Source organism: Zingiber officinale, chromosome 8A (genome assembly GCF_018446385.1).
Source record: "Zingiber officinale cultivar Zhangliang chromosome 8A, Zo_v1.1, whole genome shotgun sequence".
Taxonomy (NCBI): domain Eukaryota; kingdom Viridiplantae; phylum Streptophyta; class Magnoliopsida; order Zingiberales; family Zingiberaceae; genus Zingiber; species Zingiber officinale.
The window spans coordinates 56100223-56123553 of record NC_056000.1 but is presented as its reverse complement, the minus strand read 5'-3'; the positions used below and the strand labels follow the sequence as shown (position 1 = coordinate 56123553).

The following is a 23331-nucleotide window of genomic DNA, read 5'->3' as shown; positions in this document are numbered from 1 at the left end:
GTTTATCATCGTATCATAGCCCCGAAGGTGGCTCATTTTCACCAATGAGATATCTTGTTATTGATTTCTAAACAACTCGGTTTGAGACAAACTTTTCAGAATGAATTTGCTTAGAAGGAATTTGCACAAAATGACATGAAATCAACCTGTACTTGAAGACTAATGCTGAGTTCATGCCCACCTAAAATGTGTATTTTGGAATTTCATCCTAAAAGTGCCAAAATAATTCATTTTTTCCTAAACAATTGAGTTTAGAAACAAAAGGTGCTATTCGTATTAATATGGTGAGGCATATGTAGGCAAACTGCTGCAAGACAAAAGAAAAAAAAAGACGCAGGTTATTATCAAATGAAAAGAATGGTAATATTTCTAATCTTTCCAAATAAATTTTTCAATAACAAATGCGAAGATAAGCTCAACAGTAAACAAGAAACGCAATGAGTGCTTAAGATGCCTCCAACACTTACCAGGAATGATCATCTTTCCCGTCCTCTGAATTGCATCATTTAGCTTCAGAATTTCAACGTTATGTGAGGTCTGTAGGAGAGTTGCGTCCCCATAATCTGATTTCAAGGTGTTACTTGCCACTAAACTCGATTCCGCAAGAATTATATTATATATATATATAAGATGAAGGCTTTGTTCATATGTATTCTACAAGCTGTTGGCAGGTGGGGGCAGTGGAGGCGGCTTCTCATATCCCGTATCCATTGTCTTGTGGAGAAGAAAAGTTCCAGAAAGTATTGTTATGAATCCGCATATTTCAGTTACGATCTGTGAAGCATTCTGCGAGTCCCAGTCCTGGTTCATAATGCCATATTAGATCAGAATTTTGCACTAGAAACTTACTAGTTTTCTGCTAAAACACGTGCAAATGAAAAAGATGCAATTTTTTTTAGGATAATGCAATAATATCTGTATCTATATAGACAAGCACATTAGGTGGCAAAATTTAGGGAAGAAAATTAACAAAAGAGTTGGAAAGTAGAATATGTTTGCACAGGAGTGTCTTTATTGAGATTTGAATCTTGAATTTTATGACAATTTCCCCGCTCGAAAATTTGTAAGATGGGGTTTCGCTTCTAAGAAGATAGGTTGATCTGAAGGATCAGGGAAAACTCCTCCAAGATGAGGTGATGATCTCATAGAGATCTCCTTGGAGTTTGTGTTTGGCCGACTGAATATTTCGATCTTATTGCATTTGGCCGATTTACAATGTCTTTGACTATGGAGTGTGTTGATGAAGAGTTGACTTCCAGAGTTACTCACAAACAATATGCTCCTTTTTGGAAGTTAGCAATCACTCACCTAGTTAACTATGCAACAGTTTGTTCCTTTCTAGAAGTTAGGACTCACATAGTCGATGTTCAATGTTCTGTTTTATTGTCAGTCGACTTGTCTAGTCGACCATTCAATCTTCTGTTCCTTTCCGACATTCATTAGTTGACTCATCTAGTTGACTATTCAATCTTCTGTTCCTTTCTGACATTCATCAATTGACTTGACGAGTTGACTGTTCATCCTTTTGTCTCCTCCATGCTAAACCATGAATTCAAAGATATTGTGGTTTCCATCAATCAATTATACATACACAACAGTCTATTGCATGCAAACCACAATCCTCGATTGTGATTCATGGAATCGAACAATTGACTCTAGTAGTCCACACAGTCAATTGACCATATCACGAATCTGAGCTTGTTGAAATTTCAAATTTGCGCATAATCCTGTTCATCAATCGACTGTTACTTCAGTATTAGTCGACTAAGACACCATAACACACCCATCTACATCTACATGTTGAGTCCTAGCTCCGAAACAATCATTGTCCCAAGCTTAAGTAACTAGAAGTTCTCGGTTAAAAGTATACCTGATACTAGAAGACCTCTATGTCAATTGGACTTTCGTACTTACCACTTTGAGTCTTCCTAGCCAAGATCCTTCTACGACTTTCTCCACCTAACATCCGACACTCCTTCCAACTAAGTCTTCTACCATATCCATTTGCTTAGAATCCAACATCTTATGCTTGCTAGGACTTTCATCATGTATGTCTACCTAGCATTCAACATCCCATGTCTGCTAGGACTTCCGTCCAACTTGTCAAATGATATGCTCCTCCACACCTGACACATAGCATTAAATCACAATAAATACTTAACTTAACATGATACAAACATCAAAACTGTGCAACACACATGCTTAGTTAGATTATATCAACAACCCTCGAAAACATACAACATACATGCATGGGTGATTGCATCAATATCACTAAGGTTGTACCATGGAAGAACTTTAAAGATTTAAAATTTAAACCAAGCAAAATTAACATCTATAACTCAGGTTGGGGGGGGGATACTCTTACTTCCTTATAGAACTACAACTGTGAAGATATGAGTAGTTCTTTACCTAATTGCGTGTGTATGTGTCAATGTTGTGAATGGTGGTAGGCACTGGCGGGCGACCAGGGACCACCTACCGCCTCGATCATCTAAGCGGTTGATTTTTTTTTATACATAATATTATAAATAATTATTATTCTTTATAATATTTACTTTTAATAAAACATATTAACTAAAAATTAAATCTAAATATTTAATTATATATATAATGGGATAATTTTATTAGACTTTAATTAAGTCTATGTAAACAATCTCAATCATAACTAGGAGTTGATTAAAATTATTAACCTAAAGTTATTTAATTAAACCCTAACTTACAACTTACCAGCATACCCTATTTTGGCTGGGCGACAAGTCCGATGCATTGTCAGGTTCGCGTGACGAGTTCGGACACTTTGCTAGGCCTGGGCGACATGTCCGGGCGATTCGTTGGGCCCAGACGACGCCTTCAAGCCTGTCGTCGAGCTCAGGCGACGCCTACAGGCCTGTCACCAGGATCGGGCGATATGCTTGGGCTCGTTGCTTGAGCTTGAGCCACGCGTCCGGCTCATCGCCAAGCCCAAACGACACATTCGGACACGTCGCCAGGCTCGAGCCACGCGTCCGGACTCATCGCCAAGCCCAAACGACTCATTTAGACGCATTGCGGTGGCGAAATGGTGGCAGTGGAGGTGGCGGCAATGGCGGTTCTAGACATGGCGGTGGCAGAAGGAGGTGAGTTCCGCCTAAAGCATGCCTCAGGCAAAGGCAATGCAGTTGATACCTGCCTCCCGCCTAGGCGGTCGACCACCATTTAGAATACTGGTATGTGTTTTAATCAAGGGAAAGAAAGTTATCATGCTAAAACCCATCCCGCTATCTCCTCAACTTCCTAAATCGAGCCCATTAGGAATCCTAATTATTACTTTTTTTCTATGTGACCCTCTTTTATGAGTAAGAAGACTTCATGCCCCTTGAGAGTGCTTTGGCCTCAACTCGATGTGGATTCAAGACTTCATCAACCTCTCTTACGTATTTTTTTCCTATGTTGATTTTCCTTTTGTTCGACAAGATCAACACCTACTCATAAGCTTTCCTAATTACTTTTGATACATGCACCTAAGCATCAACTGTTCCCTTCCCTTTTTGCTTCAGATTTAAATGGTGTTAAATGTTGAACAAGGCCCTACAAAGATAATGGGAGGCTTACCTTTTCCTAACACATGCAATGATCTTTTTCATTGGCAGTAGGAGCGGTTAAAAGTCATTCTCCTTGTGCCCTCTTCCCATGCAAGTAGCCTGTCCAAGAAGGGTACTCCTAGGGTTTTGTTGATGAAGAGTAGGAATATGATTAGGATTTTGAATTTTATATTAAGTTGTTTAGTAATTAGACTATTTTGGTTCATTATCTTTTAATTTGATAGCTTAATTAGATAATTGTATTCGATGTCTTACATTATTTGTTTCTTCTTTTTAATAGAAAGGATCCATATTTTCCATATCTAGTGCTATAAAAAATTATAATGATTTTATTTTTCAAAAATTGAAAATTTCAAGGAAAATAGTTTTCACTCAAACAAAAGAAGCCATTTTTGACAGTGATCAACCCTTTTCTTCTCCACTTATTGAAGATGAAAACTATGCAAATGTACTAGGAAAGTATGGGCCTGAACCTAGTGGCAGCAACGCCATACAATAGAGGGGCAAAGCCAACTTTTTTTATCTACTGTAGATGGGATATAATACCTTCTAATATTTTGTGAGATAAAACATTGTCCATGTGGCAACGTTACTTTGTCTCAGTGATTATTTAGGGGAGCAAAGTGACAGGCCAGAATTATTGTCATCGAGCTTCAAAAAGGTTTAAACTCCCCTTTTGTGAAACCATATTATGCTAAGGATGGGGTTCATTAAGGTACTTAACCCCCAGGTAAAAAATATATGTTGTCATATATTTAGAAGGATAGATTAGGAAAATACCAATAGCCACTAACAGAAAATAGTAAAAATAGTAAATCACCTTAAACATGATCATGCTGGCACATATGGTAAAAGTAGTGAACATCACATAGTAGACAGGGGATATAACAGCTGTATTAAAGGTGTCAAGTGCCTGCAAGAACAGCCTATTGATGCAATTAAGAGTGAAAAATGGCAGAAAAATATCAGAGCATCAGAATTCAAAATAGCTTGAACTTTCTCTTCAATGATCATAATTACTTTTGTGTTCATCATCCTAATGAACCTGTAACATGTGTTTGTTCCAACTATAATAACATTTCTGTTAAGTACACAAAATATATTAACACGAGAATTTCCTATACACTGGGGTGAGAAGACAATTAAACCAGAATGAATATGTGGAAATTTCATAAGATGAAATAAATACTAACCTTTTATTCTTCGGAAAGTATAGTATATATACAATGAAACCTAATGCTAATATCCCCACCCAGAATTTAACCATACCATTAGCGTAACAAAAGTATTATCAATATGAATAATACTGAAACTTTTAATTCTATAAATTCTCTTTAGACCAAGTTATGCATAATTGAATCAAGCAAGCTTGGAAGTAACTTTAGTGCTTATCCATGTTGGTACTGCCTTTAGGATCCCATGGCATGAAATTATGTTTCGTATTTAGACTAGGTTATTTACTTCTTGTATAAAGCATGCTCTAACAAGGCCAATTTCATACAACAATTAATCCACATCATCAGAAAAGAGATTCACACTGGTTTAAAATTTTGAAGTATACCAGAATTTCGATTTATGACCAAAATAATACGGTTTCAATACTGATATAATTTTGGTATTTTTTAAAAAAATATAAAGGGCATTCTGATACATGAAACTCCCGTCATGCGGGAGGGTTAGATCACACTGGATCTATTGTATGCAGTCTTACTCTGCATTATAAGAGATTGTTTATGCGACTTGAACCCATAACTATAAGGTCACACGGCAGCAACTTTACCGTTGCACATTGGGTCTATTGCAAGTGAAATGTTTGATTGGCAAAAGTCGATTTAGATTAACTTAAGTTCACCATGTAAACATGACATGATCAAGGAGGTTAAACATGATTTAATTTTGAATTTATTATAATAAATTTTAAATTAAACTAAATTTATATATAAAATAATTTAATTCATTAGTAATAGTATATTTTATAAAGTTAGAAATTATATCATATTATATATTTTTTTCCTTAATAATTTGTATCTTCATCCTTATAAAGGTTTTTTTTTTCTCTCTCTCTATGTGTACCTCGTGGATGCATGAATTAATCATGGATGGACGAAGGAAAAAAAAAAATTCTCCTATGGACAGATGGAAAAAAAAAAAAATCTATTGCCACTCAATATGGCCATCAAACACTCAGTCTTTCTCTGACTATGTAGTTACTCTTCTCTGCCACTACTAATGCTTCAATTACTGCATCTCATCTTGAGCTCTCCTCTCTTTTTTAATGTTTTGTTGCTTCCTCATGACCAGAGGATTGCTGACTGAATCATGAGAAGAAAATCTTCTTGTCTCAACTGGAATTATCTATTGGCACTTCTCCCTCCCCTCTTTTTTATTTTCATTTCCTCCTCATGACCAGCAAATAGAATAAGTCATAATAGAATCTTTCTATACAAGAAAATATCTGTCATGGGCAACCAGAATGATACTTTTCAAAGGTGTTGACTGATGCCTTTGTGCACTTGAAACCATGCTACAAAGGTAAAACCTATTTAGACTGACCTCTTTTCTGACAACTGAACAGTAGTTGTTTGTTTTAGTAGTAACTAAATTCTTGATTGGTTTAAAATATACTGCTCAATATTTGTCAAACTCTTTGCTTGTAGACTATTATTCAACTTCAATTAGAAAATATTTTGAATAAGCTTATTGATTGATATACAGATGCCTCAGAGTTGGTTACCTTGTTCAGATAGTTAATCTGCATAACACAGCAAAATGCTACAGTAGCTGCAAAAAACCAAGTCTGGTAATAGACAAATTGATTCATTCCTGAAAATGTTAGCTTTAATGCAATGCTCACTGCTTTTACACTCATGACCTGAATGAAGGAAAAGGAAAAGTAAGATACAACTTACATAGCCAAAAAATACACATTTTGATGCACTGGACATACCGTTAGGGAACCCATTAGTGAGCAAATTCCAACGTATACCAGCATATGTGTTTGACCATAGCGTGGAACTAACTGGACAATGAGGAACGCAACCAGGAACAGGACAAGACAAGAATAAGTAACAAAGCCTGAAGGCAAGAAATTACTTTATTAGTTTTGGCTATTTTCTTAAGTTTGAATATCAACAAGATTCTTCTAATTTGTTACGAATTTATATTTTAACATTAGAAGTAGCACAGAGTAGATTAAGCTAGTTGAACCTCATCATAAATTCTACCATAGAGGAGAAAATACTAGTACAGTATTCTGCAGCTTAGAATAGAATGCATAAAAAAATGAGTGCAGCAGAAAGAGAAGAATCATACAACAAAATTATCCTTTATCACATACCAACTACAGGGTTACCACATTACTTGCACAATACAACACATCAAACATAATTTATACGTCAATTAAAGGTTTATGTTGAAATTGCTATAGATGCAATATATTAGTCAAATTGGCATGAGATGTGGTTATGTTAACATTTATTAGAAATTGCTAATTGAAGCATCTTGGTATGCATGCATGGATAACCTGGTTCAGTGGCAAGGCTCCATACTTCCTTAACTGATACAATATCTTTCTCTCTTGGAGCATGCAATACAATACTAACAGAACCCACAACACAGAGAATGCAGCCGAGGACACCAAATATGTGCAATTTTTCATTCAACATGAAATGAGCTAGCACTGCACTGCATAAAATAGCTTTCATTAGATAATGTACAATACTGGATAATTTCTAGTCAGCAAAATTATCACCATACCTGACAATTATACTCAATGCTCCTAAAGGAGTGACAAGGATGGCAGGAGCAAATGCATAGGCAGCAAAGTTAGCAACCTCGCCAAGTATCACTGGAGATGATAAATTGTTGACATGAGCTAATCACTAAAAATGGTCAGATACATGTAAAGTGGACATAATCTAAAGCGAGACATTGATCAAGTTTGGTAAAAAAAATTCATAAAACTGCAGCGGCATGGTGAATTAGATGACTGTGAACACTAAAGTATGAGCATTCTTTTCCTGAATGTTCTTACTACTATAAGATAATTTCACTCTTATAGGCGTCCTATTTACTTGTTCAAAAAGAAAAGCATTAGGAACGTCAAAAAATCTTCAGCATTATTCCTCCATACAGTTGTACTAAATGTTATCAATATATTCAAAGGGCGGATCACCAAGAACTCAGAAAAATTTGCAATCATGTTCATATGCCTTTTCACATGGAAAATATGTAAGAACTAAGAATGAAGATATATGTGCATATAGACTAGATTAATTTTCTACTGGACTGAACTAAGAGGAAGAAAATTTTCAATAAAACCACAAAATCAACTGTAAAGTTGTTCTTGTTTGTTGCAAGAAAAATATGAATGTGTTGTCCAAAATATTTGGTTATTGATTTTGAATTATAAAAGTGGAAGACAGATATACACTAAAAGTTAGGACAACTACCAAACAGACTAAATTTCCTAATTTAAAAACTCAGTTATCCATTTGAGGTACATATTTTGGCATGGAAAATATAGCATCCAAGACCTTACAAGTATCATCACCAACATTATACTGATAAATAGAGAAAAAACTGATAATCATAGTGAGTAAAAATGGAAAAACACTCGTATTTTCCCACTCAACATTTAAAGACTGGATGAGTACATAAACCGTAGTGATCAACATATGGCAGGCTACCAACCTTCCATTCCTTCAAATACTAATAATAATAATTTTAACCATTAAATGATTGTTTAGACTTTGGAGACTCAATATTTGGGGACAAAGGTATGTTTAGTTATCATGTATGAACCATAGATGACCTGTCTCCCACTCAATATTTTTATTCCTTTTTCAAGGTTTTAAACGGTTGTTTCAAGTGATAGGTGATTGATTCACTGCATAAACCCTAGACATTATACGACGGTCTAAGCGGATAACATTACAATAAAATAGATAAGTAAAAAAAATAACAAAGAGTATATATATCAACAAAGAATTAGTTTTAGACCCATTATTCTTGATGTTTTTCACATATTTGTTGGCCTAGAGTTGTAAGCATGCATTATGACTTGACTAAAATTCCTACAATATATGTGGCACACTTTGGCATATCTACAATAATGCTTCAGTAGTTGTACAAGACAACATATACATTGCATGTATTATTGCCAACTAAGTGTATTAATCAATCAAAAAAATAACCAAATGTAAACAAGATATAAGTAACTACATAAAAAAGAATAAACCACATCATATTTCACATTCCAATGAAAAAACATATAACGTAATTAGATAATCATATAATATATTAGAGGATTGTTGTGATGGGTTGGGCAATTAGCGTTGTATTCAAGTGAACCAATAAGATAAATAAATTATTTTTTAAATAAACTCACCTAGATGGCTAGACTTCCTCCTAGACTACTCCAGCCTAAGAGGACAACTCTTTGGAACAATTCCCTAAAGGGAACCGCATAATCATTAGGCGAAGCACTCCTCTTTTTTTAGTTAAAGCTAGGTAGCCTTCTTAGGCAATATTGGCAAAGATACCATAAATAGTATAAAGACTTATAGATTGAAGTGTAGGAGAGATTTCAAAGCTTAAACTTGTGTCTCTTATACTTTATGGGTTAATGTTGGATAATTAAAAATAATATACATAAGATAGTAGAAAAAAGAATGTTAGAAAAAAGGTACTACCAACCTAGAGAAGTTAAACATAGCTCCAATAGATAATAGATAATAAATGAGCACAAAATTGCTTAAGATGTTATAGACTTGTTCAAAACAAAATAACTTTTATAATTAGAGAAGTCAAAACAATTAGGATTAAAGATGCAATTGTAGAGGAAAAAAACAAAATCTTCTTAACAAAAATAGAAGTGGCTTACAGGATCTGAATATTAGAAATGATATATAATTACATAGAGTAAATGGTGGATCAGAGATATGCACAACACCTGGGTAGACAGATTGCACTTCCTTTTATTAAAAGAAAAAAAAAAGAGAAGTAAAATTAGAAGAGTCAAGTAGACAACTATATCATGGAGACATAATCGTGAGAGTTTCATAGTTTTCATCACTTCCATATGGTCTGGCAAAAGTTTCAACATCTAGACACGCCTCACGAGAAATTTTGTGTTGATCTCACATAGAGAATGAAAACTCATAAAGAGGAATATTTTTAGGTCAAAGGTTGATTAACATAGGGGAAGTTGAGGTCCTTTTAATGCCTCCAAAATGAAAAAAAATGAAAATAAACTAAAATCATCAAAAAGAAAACATTAACTACTCATCTAAACTAGGAAATAATTACATATTAGAAAATGAACCAATTTAATTAATCTTCTACATGCACTTCAATATAGCCCTAGAAAAGGCAACCTATCAAAATAATTAAAAACATTTTTTAAAAAATTGATTCCTAGTTTACACTATTCTTCCCCAAACAAGAAGTCACCTTCAAGCAAGTTGTTCTTCCCCAAACAAGAAGTCACCTTCAAGCAAGTTGTCTGCATATTTTTTAGGTCCTTGTTTCCAAGTACAAGGAAGAATAGCATCACTAACTCTCCAAATTTGTTTAGCATAGACTTGATTCATTATCTTTCTTTGGCATTCCTTCCATGAGTAAGAAATGTGTGCATTTTATTTCTTTTTGATTGTCTCTTCCAATGAATAAAAAATATCTCAATTGATCACTAGGCTAGGATGATGTTCTCATCTCTAAAATTAGTTAGCGGGATGAAAATGATAAAGTTGAGAAGTTAAAATTTTGAGCTATATAGAAGTTTTGGTATGGTCGGGAACAATACGATCTCAGTACCACCATAGCTTGTTTTTATTAATATTTGTTTGCTATAAGTGTTTACTATTGATTTTATATTTCGGGTGTTTTTTGCTAAGTTCTTTCAATGTGTTCTCTTGAAATGTTTGATGTCTATTAAATTTTGCAACAGCTATAACAAGGTATTCAAAATTTAGATTTTTTTTTATTATTGCATATAATAAAATAGTCTTAATCTTTTAAATTTTTATTGCAAATACATTGAGTATGAGGACATGTGCATGTCATGAAGATGGGTCTTCGACTTCAAATTGTCACAAATTTGGAGATTTCATGATTATTGATATTGCCATGTTATATTTATATAGATCTACAATGAACTCAAGTTCTCACAACTTCAAATTATTCTTGTAATTAATGTAATTCTTAATGTATTTTTTGTATTTAAAAATATAGAGATTAATAAAACTAAGAGTTCAAATATAATTCTAAAAACCTTTTAAAGAGTCAAGGATAATTGTAAAAATTATTAATCATATTTTAAAGTTATTTAAGGTCTTTAATTATTTTTTTAATATATTTGAAATTTTATCATTAAAAAAATTAATTTAAACATTAAAATTATATTTTGGAAATTTATTTAAAAATATATATTTTTAAAAAATATATATTTTTAAAAAATAATAAATTAAAAAATTTTAAATCACTTACTAATTTTTAAATTTATTTACTATTTTAAAAAATTATTTACTAATTTAAAATTATTTACTAATTTAAAATTATTCAAAAATTTAAAATTTTAAGGTTTGATTGATTATGAATTTGAATTAATTGAAAATACTAAAAATTTTAATTCAAATATTTTTAATTTTTTATTTTAACTTATTTAAAAATAATAAAAAAATATAAAATATATGTACAATTATTATAACCCTATTACGATATTATAAAGATTTTATAACACTGTTACAAAACCATATAACATTAATATAATTAATCATATCACTATTATGCATTTAAACGACTCATATATATCTTATAACAACTTATAAAATTGATATATACTAATTATTTATAACATTATGATAAATTTATATCACTTTTTTTTGTTTCAATTAATAGTCATTTTAAAATTCTTTTTCCTAGAATCTCTAATCACTTTTCTCCCCTTGTGATTTTCTTCGCTATTTCTCCTTCCTAGGTCGTTGTTGGTTGTGATTTGTTTGGACAAACACGAATTGGTCAACAACCACGACAATTGCTAGTCGACCGACCATCTCTCCTCTCCTCTGAGACTCCAAAGACATCAAAATATTACCTAAACATGGATGTTATGAGTTGAAGATGTTGGATACAAACAATTTAATGCCGGAGATGTACGGGTATTAGTTGAATTTAAGCTACACTGAATTAAATTCAACTTACAGTCGAAATGACCTGAGCGGATAATCTCAAGCTGCCAGCAGGGGCTGGTTTCTGCTATGTGCCAAAGAGTGGCTGGGCAGGTCTGCAGAGCGGCAGACCAGAGCGTCAGAGCAGGTCTGGAGAGCAGCTGACCAGATCTGGAGAGCGGAAGACTAGGTCTGCAGAGCGAAAGACCAAGTCTGTAGAGCGGAGTGACAGGGCTGGTCTGTAGAGCGGAAGACCAGATCTGCAGAGCGGAAGACAAGGTCTGCAGGCAGAGCGGAAGACCAGGTCTGCAGGCAGAGCGGAAGACTAGAGAGGTAGAGCAGGTCTGCAGAGCGCCAGACCAGATTTGCAGAGCGGAAGACCAGGTTTGCAGAACGGAACGACAGGGCTAGTCTGCAGAGCGGAAGACCAGGTCTGCATAGCGGAAGACCAGGTCTGCAAAGCGAAGCGACAGGGTTGGTCTGCAGAGCGGAATGACAGGGCTGGTCTGCAGAGCGGAAGACCAGGTCTGTAGAGCGAAAGACCAGGTCTGCAGAACGGAATGACAAGGCTAGTCTGCAGAGCAGAAGACCAGGTCTGCAGAACGAAATAACAGGACTGGTCTGCAGAGCGGAAGACCAGCCGGGCAATTCGGCCGAATGGGCAGAAAAGCTGATCGAGGCCTGCGAGTCGTAGTTTCCTTGAAACAGATTCGCCCACCTCCGGTTGTGCTTCGAGGCTTACAAAGGTCGTCTGTTTCCAGGATACAACGGCCGACCGTGAATCCGACCAAACAATGGTGGTCACGGCAAACTGGGTGGCACCCGAATGCTACCACGGGCACTCCGCCGAGCAGGAGCTGCACGACAGAGGAGGAGGAAGAAAATGGAGAGTCTTTGCTATGCTGTGTGTCCTGCCTATGATCGGAGCCTCTTTATATAGGAGCTCGGATCAATGGACAGAGTTAATGACCTTAATGGTCATTATTAGCCGAGCAATGAAACGACCACCGTTTCACTCATTATTCCTCGGTCGATTTTATTCTGCATTAATCTCGAATTTAATGCGTCCGTTTCACAGCAGCAAAAGATCTACGTGTCAAAATGTTGGTTGTTCCACTTGGGCAAATTTTTGCCCCGACCGGTCCGACATTGGTGTGCGCAGGTCGCGCTCGCACACGAGTCAACTCGGTTCAGTGCAAATCCGGACCCTGGATTTGCACACACCCCCCCCCCCCACCTGCGCACCCACGCGTGAGAGAGAGCCTCTCCTCATGCATTTGTTCACAACCTCAATGTATGTGAATCAATATAAACCAACAAAATTGCCTTGAAACTTCCAATGTGGGACTAAAGTTCCATTCACAATGGAGCCTCTTTCCTCTTCCATTTCTTCTCCATTCACTTATTCAACAATCCCCCACATGAATGGAGATAGGGTAAGTGATAGCATTCAGCAGTTGAGTCAAGTATAGGATAGGTAGGTTTTACCCTTTAAACCTTCCCTTGTGAAGATTTGGTTGCTTACTGGCCGATAGTAGACACAATGTCCTTGAACTATATTGTCGTCTGTGTAAGCAGTGACAAATCTCACCCAAGACTCTCCCTGATACAACTCAGTTCTCATGAGTGTGTTCGTTCTTGGCCATGAACACGCCTGGTTCTGTGAGAAGCTCTAAGAATTGTGCCTCCAATTCTCTTCGAAGCGGCCCCACTTCTTTCTCACATAGGTGATCCCTCAAGAGTTGTCATCTACTCTTCTTGACCATTAAAAGCCCATCGGCTTACCCTGGTCTAGTCACTGTTTCATTGGTCTATTCCCCTACTGTGTGTCTAGTCAGTGCAGATTAGTTGTCCCTTTGAACCTAGTTCTTGGGATCTCCAGTCAGTATAGGTTGGGTGTCCTCTGCACTGATCGCTGACAACGGCATCAAGGCCATTCCTCATGATGAGCTTATAGCTAACTCTCGATTTAACCCCTTGGTTAGCGGATCCGCTAGGTTATCCTTTGACTTCACATAGTCAACAGTGATAACTCCCGTTGAGAGTAGTTGTCTAATAGTATTATGTCTACGACGTATATGTCTAGACTTACCATTATACAGATGACTTTGTGCCCGACCGATTGCTGATTGACTATCGCAATGTATGCAAATCGCCGGCACAGGTTTCGGCCATCGTGGAATATCTTCTAAGAATTGTCGTAGCCATTCAGGCTCTTCAGCACATTTGTCAAGAGCTAGAAACTCAGATTCCATCATGGATCTGGTTATTACGGTTTGCTTAAAAGATTTTCAGGAAATGGCTGCACCTACTAGAGTGAAGACATATCCACTCGTAGACTTAGAGTCTTTTATATCAGATATCCAACTTGCATCGCTGTATCCTTCGATCACAGCAGGATATCTTGTATAATGCAGTCCATATTCACGAGAATACCTCAAGAACCTCAGTACTCTTGTTATCCCTTTCCAGTGCTTAACACCGGGATTACTCGTGTATCTACTCAGTTTGCTTACTGCGTAGGCCAAGTCTGGTCGTGTACAACTCATCAAGTACATTAGACTTCCAATTACTCGAGAGTACTCTATTTGAGAGATACTTTCACCTCAATTTTTTGCTAGATGTTGACTCGTATCTATCGGCGTTCATGCCAACACTGTATCACCCTTGGTGAATTTTTCAAGAATCTTGTCCACGCAATGAGACTGACTAAGAACAAGTCCTTCTGTCGTTCTAAGAATTTTGATTCCTAAAATCGCATTAGCTAGGCCCATGTCTTTCATATCAAATCTTGAGCTCAGCATACCTTTTGTGGATTTTATTATCTTATCATTACTTCCAATGATAAGTATGCCGTCTACATAGTCACTTTTTGTGGCTTTCATGTAGACACATTTATAACATTCATTGATCTTAAATCCACATTTCTTCATGGCATTATCAAATTTTTCATGTCACTGCTTTGGAGTTTGTTTCAAGCCATATAATGACTTCACCAATCTACATACCTTGTTTTTCTGTCCTGACAAGAAAACCCCTCAAGTTGGTCCATGTAGATTTCCTCTTCTAAATCTCCGTTTAGAAAGACTGTCTTTCCATCCATTTGATGTATTTCGAGATTCCATAGAGCAGCGATAGCCAACAGTACTCTAATGGAAGTTATTCTCGACACCGGAGAATATGTATCAAAATAATCAAGGTCTTCTTGTTGTCGGTATCCTTTGATAACCAATCTGGCCTTGTATTTATCAATTGTGCCATCTGATTTCATTTTCTTCTTGAAGATCCACTTGCAGCCTAGTGGTTTACTTCCCGGAGGAAGATCTAGGAGTTTCCAAGTGTGATTTTGCAAGATAGATTCTATCTCAGATGCAATTGTCTCTCTCCAGTGAGGTCCATCAGACGAGCTTACTGCTTCTGAGTAACTCCGGGGCTCACTTTCCAGCATGAAAGTGATAAAATCCGATTCGTAGGATTTTTCTACCCGAGCTCTTTTACTCCGTCTAAGCTCAACCTCAACTGGCTCATCATCATCATCATCATCTTCTTCTTCGCCTTGTGTTTCATTTGCCTGTTTTGAGGAGCTAACATCCTTTCGGGTCTTATACGGAAACACATGCTCGAAGAACGAGGCATTTCTCGATTCGATTATCGAGTTTTTGTGTATCTCTGGTATGTGTGACTCATACACACAAAATCGATAAGCACTGCTGTTATGTGCATATCCAATAAATATGCAATCAACAGTCTTTGGTCCTATCTTAACCCTTTTCGGATCAGGCACCAACACTTTGGCAAGACACCCCCACATTTGTAAATATTTGTAGGACGGTTGTCTTCCATTTCACAACTTATAAGGGCTCTTATCTATTTTCTTCTGGGGCACCTTATTTAAAAGGTAATTAGCTATTAACACAGCTTCCCACCATATGGACTCTGGTAATCTAGAGCTCAATAGAAGAGCATTCATCATTTCCTTTAGAGTTCGATTCTTTCGCTCAGCAACTCCGTTTTGCTGAGGAGTATAAGGAGCTGTTGTTTCGTGTCTGATCCCATGTTCAACACACAACTCAGCGAACGGTGACACATATTCACCGCCTCGGTCACTTCGAACCACCTTAATTTTCCTATTAAGTTGGTTTTCAACCTCATTCTTATAGAGAGAAAATTTCTCTATAGCTTCATCCTTACTTTTGAGAAGATACACATAACAATATTTTTGTGTTATCATATACAAAAGTGATGAAGTATTTATTACCACTACGTGTTGGTGTACCTTTTAGGTCGCACACATCAGTGCGGATTAGGTCAAGTGGTTCATTACTTCTTTCAATATGTTGAAAGGATGACCTTGTCATTTTCGCTTCAACACAAATCTCACACTTGTGTTTTGCGTCAAGGTGGAATGTAGGTATGCTTTGCATATTAATTAATCTACGCAATACATCGTAATTAACATGCCCTAGTCTACCATGCCACAAACACGAAGACTCAAGCATATAAGTGGAAGAGTTTTCAATTTTATTTATCTTAGGCCTAATCGTCATTACATTGAGCTTAAACAACCCATCAGATACATAGCCTTTTCCTACAAACACTCCATTCTTGGACAATACAACTCTGTTCAACTTAAAGACAATGTGAAAGCCATGCTTGCTTAATAGTGATCAGGACACTAGATTCTTTCGAATCTCCGGAACATACAGCACATTGTTCAGAGTGAGATCCTTGCCCGAAGTCATCTTCAGCACCACCTTTCCTTGGCCCATGATGTCCGAGGTTGCTGAGTTCCCCATGAACAGTTTGTCTCCAGTGACTTCTTCGAAGTTGTGGAGCGGCTCCTTGTTGCATCACACATGTCTGATGGCTCCAGTATCGATCCACCATTGCCGCGGGTTTGAACCGATCAGGTTTAACTCAGAGACCACAGCGCAGAGGTCGTCCATTTCTGGTCCCTCGTTCAGGTTGGCCTCTTGCTTCTTCTTCGGCTTTCTGCACTCCGAAGATTTGTGACCCACTTTGTCACAGTTGAAGCACTTCCCAGAGAACTTCTTCTTGCTGATGCCTCCTCTGGGTCCCATCTTGGAAGACTTAAGGTTCTTCCGTTTCGAGCTTTGACTGTGCTCGACCACGTTGGCTTTCACAGTAGCCTGAGAGAACAGTTTCCTCTCTGAACTCTTGTTGTCTTCTTCGATGCGAAGTCGAACAATGAGTTCCTCCACATTCATCTCCTTCCGCTTGTGCTTCAGGTAGTTCTTGAAGTCCTTCCAGCCGGGAGGCAGCTTTTCAATGATAGCAGCCACCTGGAAGGTTTCACTCAGAACCATCCCTTCTGAGTAGATCTCGTGCAAGATCACCTGAAGCTCCTGGACTTAACTGATCACCGTCTTGGAGTCAACCATCTTGTAGTCCAAGAATCGACCCACAATGAACTTCTTTGCCCCTGCGTCCTCCGTCTTGTATTTCTTGTCCAGGGACTCCCACAGCTCCTTAGCCGTTCTCTTCATGCTATACACAGCGTACAGCGAGTCGGCAAGACAGTTAAGGATATAGTTTCGGTAAAGAAACTCAGAATGAGTCCATGCCTCCACTGTACTGATGGTTTGCGCATCAGCATCCTCAGCACGCTTGGGAGGGTCCTCGGTCAAGAACCGAGCTAGATTGAGCGTGGTCAGGTAGAAGAGCATCTTCTGCTACCACCTCTTGAAGTTCAGTCCACTGAACTTCTCTGGCTTTTCCCCGTGGTTGATTGTCACAGTCCCAATTGGGGCGGAGGAGGCCTGCACGTGTTGAGTCTGTTGCACCTCAACATTTCATTCCGTGGCCATCTCAACAGAGTCGACTCTGTTTCAAGATTGTTGGATACAAACAATCTAATGTCGGAGATTTACGATTATTAGTTGAATTTAAGCTACACTGAATTAAATTCAACTTACAGTCGAAATGACCTGAGCGGATAATCTCAGGCTGCCAGCAGGGGTTGGTTTCTGCTACGTGCCAAAGAGCGGCTGGACAGGTCTGCAGAGCGGCAGACCAGGTCTGTAGAGCGGCAGACCAGAGCGTCAGAGCAAGTCTGGAGAGCGGCTGACCAGATTTGGAGAGTGGAAGACCAGGTCTGCAGAGTGAAAGATCAGGTCTGCAGAGCGGAGCGACAGAGCGGGTCTGCAAAGAGGAAGATCAAATCTGCAGAGCGGAAGACAAGGTCTGTAGGCAGAGCGGAAGAACAGAGAGGTAGAGCAGGTCTGCAGAGCGCCAGACCAAATCTGCAGAGCGGAAGACCAGGTCTGCAAAGCGGAAGACCAGGTCTGCAGAACGGAACGACAGGGCTAGTCTGCAGAGCGGAAGACCAGGTCTGCAGAGCGGAGCGACTGGGCTGGTCTGCAGAGCGGAAGACCAGGTCTGCAGAATGGAATGACAGGGCTGGTCTGCAAAGCGGAAGACCAAGTCTACAGAACGGAATGACAGGGTTGGTCTGCAGAGCGGAAGACCAGCCGGGCAATTCGGCCTAATGGGCAGAAAAACTGACTTAAGCCTGCGAGTCGCAGTTTCCTTGAAACAGATTCGCCCACCTCTGGCTGTGTTTTGAGGCTTACAAAGGTCGTCTGTTTCCCAGGATACAACGACCGACCGTGAATCCGACCAAGCACTGGTGGTCACGGCGAACTGGGTGGCACCCGAATGCTACCACGGGCACTCCGCTGAGTAGGAGCTGCAGGACAGAGGAGGAGGAAGAAAATGGAGAGTCTTTGCTATCTTGTGTGTCCTGTCTATGATCGGAGCCTCCTTATATAGTAGCTCGGATCAGTGGCCAGAGTTAATGACCTTAATGGTCATTATTAGCCGAGCAATGAAACGACCACCGTTTCACTCATTATTACTCGGCCGATTTTATTCTGCATTAATCTCGAATTTAATGCGTCCGTTTCACAGCAGCCAAAGATCTATGTGGTAAAATGTTGGTTGTTCCACTTGGGCAAATTTTTGCCCCGACCGGTTCGGCATTCGTGTGCGCAGGTCGCGCTCGCACACGAGTCAACTTGGTTCAGTGCAAATCGGGGCCCTGGATTTGCACCCCCCTGCGCACCCACACGTGAGAGAGAGCCTCTCCTCATGCATTTGTTCATAACCTCAATGTATGTGAATCAATATAAACCAACAAAATTTCCTTGAAACTTCCAATGTAGGACTAAAGTCTCATTCACAATGGAGCCTCTTTCCTCTTCCATTTCTTCTCCATTCACTTATTCAACAGAAGAGTCATCGCTCATCCTCGCTACTGCTGATCTCTCTCACTAATCTACGTGTGTTGCTACTGGGTAAGTTTTCAAGCATTTATAGCCATCCATGCCTTTTAATTTCTTGTAATCGACAAAAGGAATCAATTCATGCTAGGATGTATGTGAGCATAGGATTCTTGCATAGCTATCGGCACATCCGTACTGATAGGGTATCAATGTCGATCTTGTGCCGGAATGTAAAAATCGTTTGTTTCGAACAGCATGGGTCAACACTGAAATCCTTGAAACCCCATAGAAGAACACCCTATGATAAAGACAACATATAAGAACAAAAGCTTGAATGCCTCCTAGTAAAATATCATATCCTCAAATTCAAAAATTAAACTAATGTTAATGGTGAGGCTAAATAAATTACACAACTCTTAGGATTCATGTTCATGGATGCATGAAGATAACTTACTATAGCATTGGGCACTAAAAAAGAATCCCTACATAGTATAATTTCTTTTCTCTTATCTATGTGTCTCTCACATAAAAGTTTAAGTAGAAATCTGAGTGATTACAAATAGTAAACAAGCAATCAACTCCATAAGATTTTGACACCTTTAGTAATGATAATTTTAGATTTATAAATTTTACTATAATTCATCAGCAAGATATTTAGAAATGAAACATTTAGGAATATCCATATTCAAGATTACATTGCATTTCAGTTCTATATTTTAGTGGTTGTCTAAATTGTTGAATTTCTTAGCAGCTCTAGTTTGTATTCGATACATTATACTTGTTTGATAACGGTCATGTCATACTGATCAAGATAGTCTTTTATTTCAATTAACTAATCAAGAAGCTTGTATTAGGGTGTAATGGTCCATCAAAGTTAGAGGCATCTGTGTTAAGATGCCTATGTTTGAGAAAACAACTTAATTCTTCTCTAGGCATAGAATAGTGTGGTCATAGACAAAGGTACCTAATATGAATAAAGTTGTGTATGAAGGATAATATTCAATAAAATATTTGTATTATTCAACCAAGTATCTATGAATCTAAACCCATCCTCTATATGTGTGCAACTGATTTTATTCCCTTCTACTAGCTATATTTTTCATGTATTTATTATCAATAGTTTTGCTTCTCATTCATTTAAATATATTGGTCAGTAATAATGAAATACTGGTTATAATGTAATGTGAAAACTAAAACATGATAGAAAAAATATGATGAATGACAACGATACACAGACTAAAGCAAGTAGTTATGCATATGATGGTTGATTCCTGCTGACTAGGGACTACTTATTGATGTAATAATATTGTTAACCAAGGATTCATACAGTCAAAACAGAATGTAGAAATTCTACAATCAAAGACTTACTTATTCATCTACTTGGATACTAATACCTAACGAATCAAAAATATTCAACATTCTTACTTACTGGTGAGCATTCCCACCCACCATATAGGCTCGTATAAGTATGAGAAACCCCCGGATCCTGAAATTTGAAAATGAAAACATCATTGCAATTTAGGCACGAGGAAAAAGCAATTTTTCGACACAAGGCCTCATACCCAAAAGGGGGAAAACAGTTATTTTTTTCCATTTTAAACAGACCTGCTCGGACTCCATTGGCCCCTGCCTTTTGCAGCCCCTTCTTCTTCACAATGAAGCTTAATCCAATAAAAATACTGGAGGACATGGCCAACACGAGCCCACGAACATTGTCTTCCGACACCCCCATCACGAAACACCCAAATTTGTCGAGTTAAATCCCTGGCTCTAACAAAAACTAAGTTCACATAGAACTGCATCCTTTTCTAAAAAAAAGGCGTATCTTTTCCTAAAAACAAAGACAATGTTGCATACCAAGATGAACACCCACCAAAACGATCGGCACCGGACGAGAAAGCCGAAGGAATTGGTGGATCAGCGCATTGGGAGGAGTTCATCGAAGGAGGAGAGGGGGAGGGTGCAGAAGACCACTTTGAGGCACTTCATCCTTTCGATTTCCGGGGGCTCTAGAGAGAGAAGACAGGCCTCGCCTCCGCCATTTATGTGCTCGCCGTTCCGCCTCCTCCATTTTAGTCGCATGCAGAACAATGCACCGTCGATCGAATACAGTTTGGCCTCAAATAGGGGACCGTTGCGCTGGAGAAAGAATTTTTCACTTTGTTCCTTCAATTTTACTTTTTCCCCCAAATAATTTCCACTTCTGTCAAAACATTATGAATATGGTACATAGGTTTCGAGAATTTATAAATCACACATCATATTCTAATTTTTAATAAATAGCGCACCTAATTCAAAGATACCTTTTCTCCCAAACTGCTATTGCTCCAAACCAATTGAACAATCCGAACCACCTCAGTTTCACATATGTAGAGTAGGAGTGTAGGACTGACTTTCTCTAATATTAATCAATTCGAAGAATTAAATAATTATCATAAAAAAAATGGTAATTTATTAAATCATGTATTTAGATATCTTAATTGATCAAAAAATATATGCTACTTTGGTATTTACCAAAAGATGCACTTTTTCAAGTGCACTTCCCTTTTTATCCTCTGACCAATCAAGCTTTTTTTTTGTCGTTTTCTTTTCTCTCTTTTCTCTTTTCTATCTCCTCTTTCATCAACGACATTTAAAATTTAGTTAATTTTTTGATAATATTTTAATACATTTAGAGAAGCTAAAATAAACTATGAATAGCAAATTTGAACTCCTTGCAACATCACGAATCTACAGGAACTGAAATGGGTGTAATCTGATGTCTCTAGGTCCATTAGTGAGTTTCGGTCAAAATCCACTAATGGACCTAGAGAGCTCCGATTGCACCCATTTCAGTTTCTATAAATTCCTTGTGTTGCAAGGAGTTCAAATTTGCTATCCATTATTTATTTTGACTTTTAGAAGGTGTTAAAATACAAGAAGAAAGAATCAGCAAAAAAAATTCATATCAGACCCACGTTGGGCCTGATATGAATCATATCAAACCTACTGATGGACCTAGAGAGCTCCGATTGCACCCATTTCAGTTCCTGTAGATTCCTGATATTGCAAGGAGTTCAAATTTGCTATTCATAGTTTATTTTGACTTTTAGAAGGTGTTAAAATATAATAAGAAAAAATCAGCAAAAAGGCTCCACGTTATGTCTGATATGAATCATATCAGGCCCACGTTGGGCCTGATATGATTCCATATCAGGCCCAATGTGGATCTCAGTCTATTAGGAATGCTCAACTGTTTTAGGAACTCTTCATTTCATAATGGATGTGTTTATGATTGCTCTAAGTAGAAAAATAGATAAGCGCATCAATGCATATCCTCCTACATAAATGTTTTAACTAGTGATGAAATCAAGTGAAAAAAGGCAGTAGCAAAACGTTGAGAGTTCTCTGACAAATTAGAGAATGTATAATGTTTCATTACCTATAAGAAATACATATGCAAACACTTAGAACAAATAGTCATAGTATAGTTATTGAAAAAAGAGAAGATACGTATAATTCCAATAAATAGAATTGACACAATACCAGATAGACCTAATTCTTCTATTAGCATGTAACTGCAAATAAGTCATGACTCACTTATTTCTTCTTTATTTGTAAAAGAAAATTAATCCAGAAAATGAGATCACTTACGAGAAATAAGGGAAAAGGACAAAGAGACACCACTCTAAATTCTGAAGGCTGGAAGAAAAGTGTGTCAATTATTTAAATGGAAAAAAGATACCGAGCAAAAGGTAGAGGAATTGCAAAAATCGTTACTTTTCAATATCCAATCCAGCATATTTGAAGAGGTATTCAGCAGTTAAGGTTTTTCCGCATAATTTTTCAAACCCCCAACAAAGACAAACATCATGAACTGAGATTTAAGTCAAAATAAAATGCTACATTGGAAATGAAGAGTTCCTAAAACAATTGAGCATTCCTAATAGAGTGAGATCCACATTGGGCCTGATATGGAATCATATCAGGCCCAACGTGAGCCTGATATAATTCATATCAGGCCTAATGTGAAGCCTTTTTGCTAATTCTTTCTTCTTATATTTTAACACATTCTAAAAGTCAAAATAAACAATGGATAGCAAATTTGAACTCCTTGCAACATTAGGAATCTACAGGAACTGAAATGTGTGTAATCTGAGGTCTCTAGGTCAAAACTCACTGATGGACCTAGAGAGCTCCGATTGCACCCATTTAAGTTTCTATGGATTCCTGGTGTTTCAAGGAGTTCAAATTTGCTATCCATTATTTATTTTAACTTTTAGAATGTGTTAAAATATAAGAAGAAAGAATCAGCAAAAAGACTCCACGTTAGGCCTGATGAATCATATCAGGCCCACG

General features: G+C 37.5%; 1 protein-coding gene across 1 annotated transcript; it reads right to left on the bottom strand.

Annotated features, from left to right (window-relative positions):
- Nucleotides 1–654: 654 nt before the first annotated feature.
- LOC122010824 (probable magnesium transporter NIPA1) lies at nt 655–20740 on the bottom strand. The gene is made up of 8 exons (XM_042567298.1): nt 20599–20740; nt 20423–20479; nt 7338–7428; nt 7105–7265; nt 6529–6656; nt 6316–6453; nt 4402–4494; nt 655–801 (listed from the first exon to the last, which is right to left on the bottom strand). The coding sequence occupies exons 1-8, from the start codon at nt 20723–20725 to the stop codon at nt 655–657; spliced, it is 942 nt and encodes a 313-aa protein (XP_042423232.1). The 5' UTR covers nt 20726–20740.
- Nucleotides 20741–23331: the final 2591 nt, after the last annotated feature.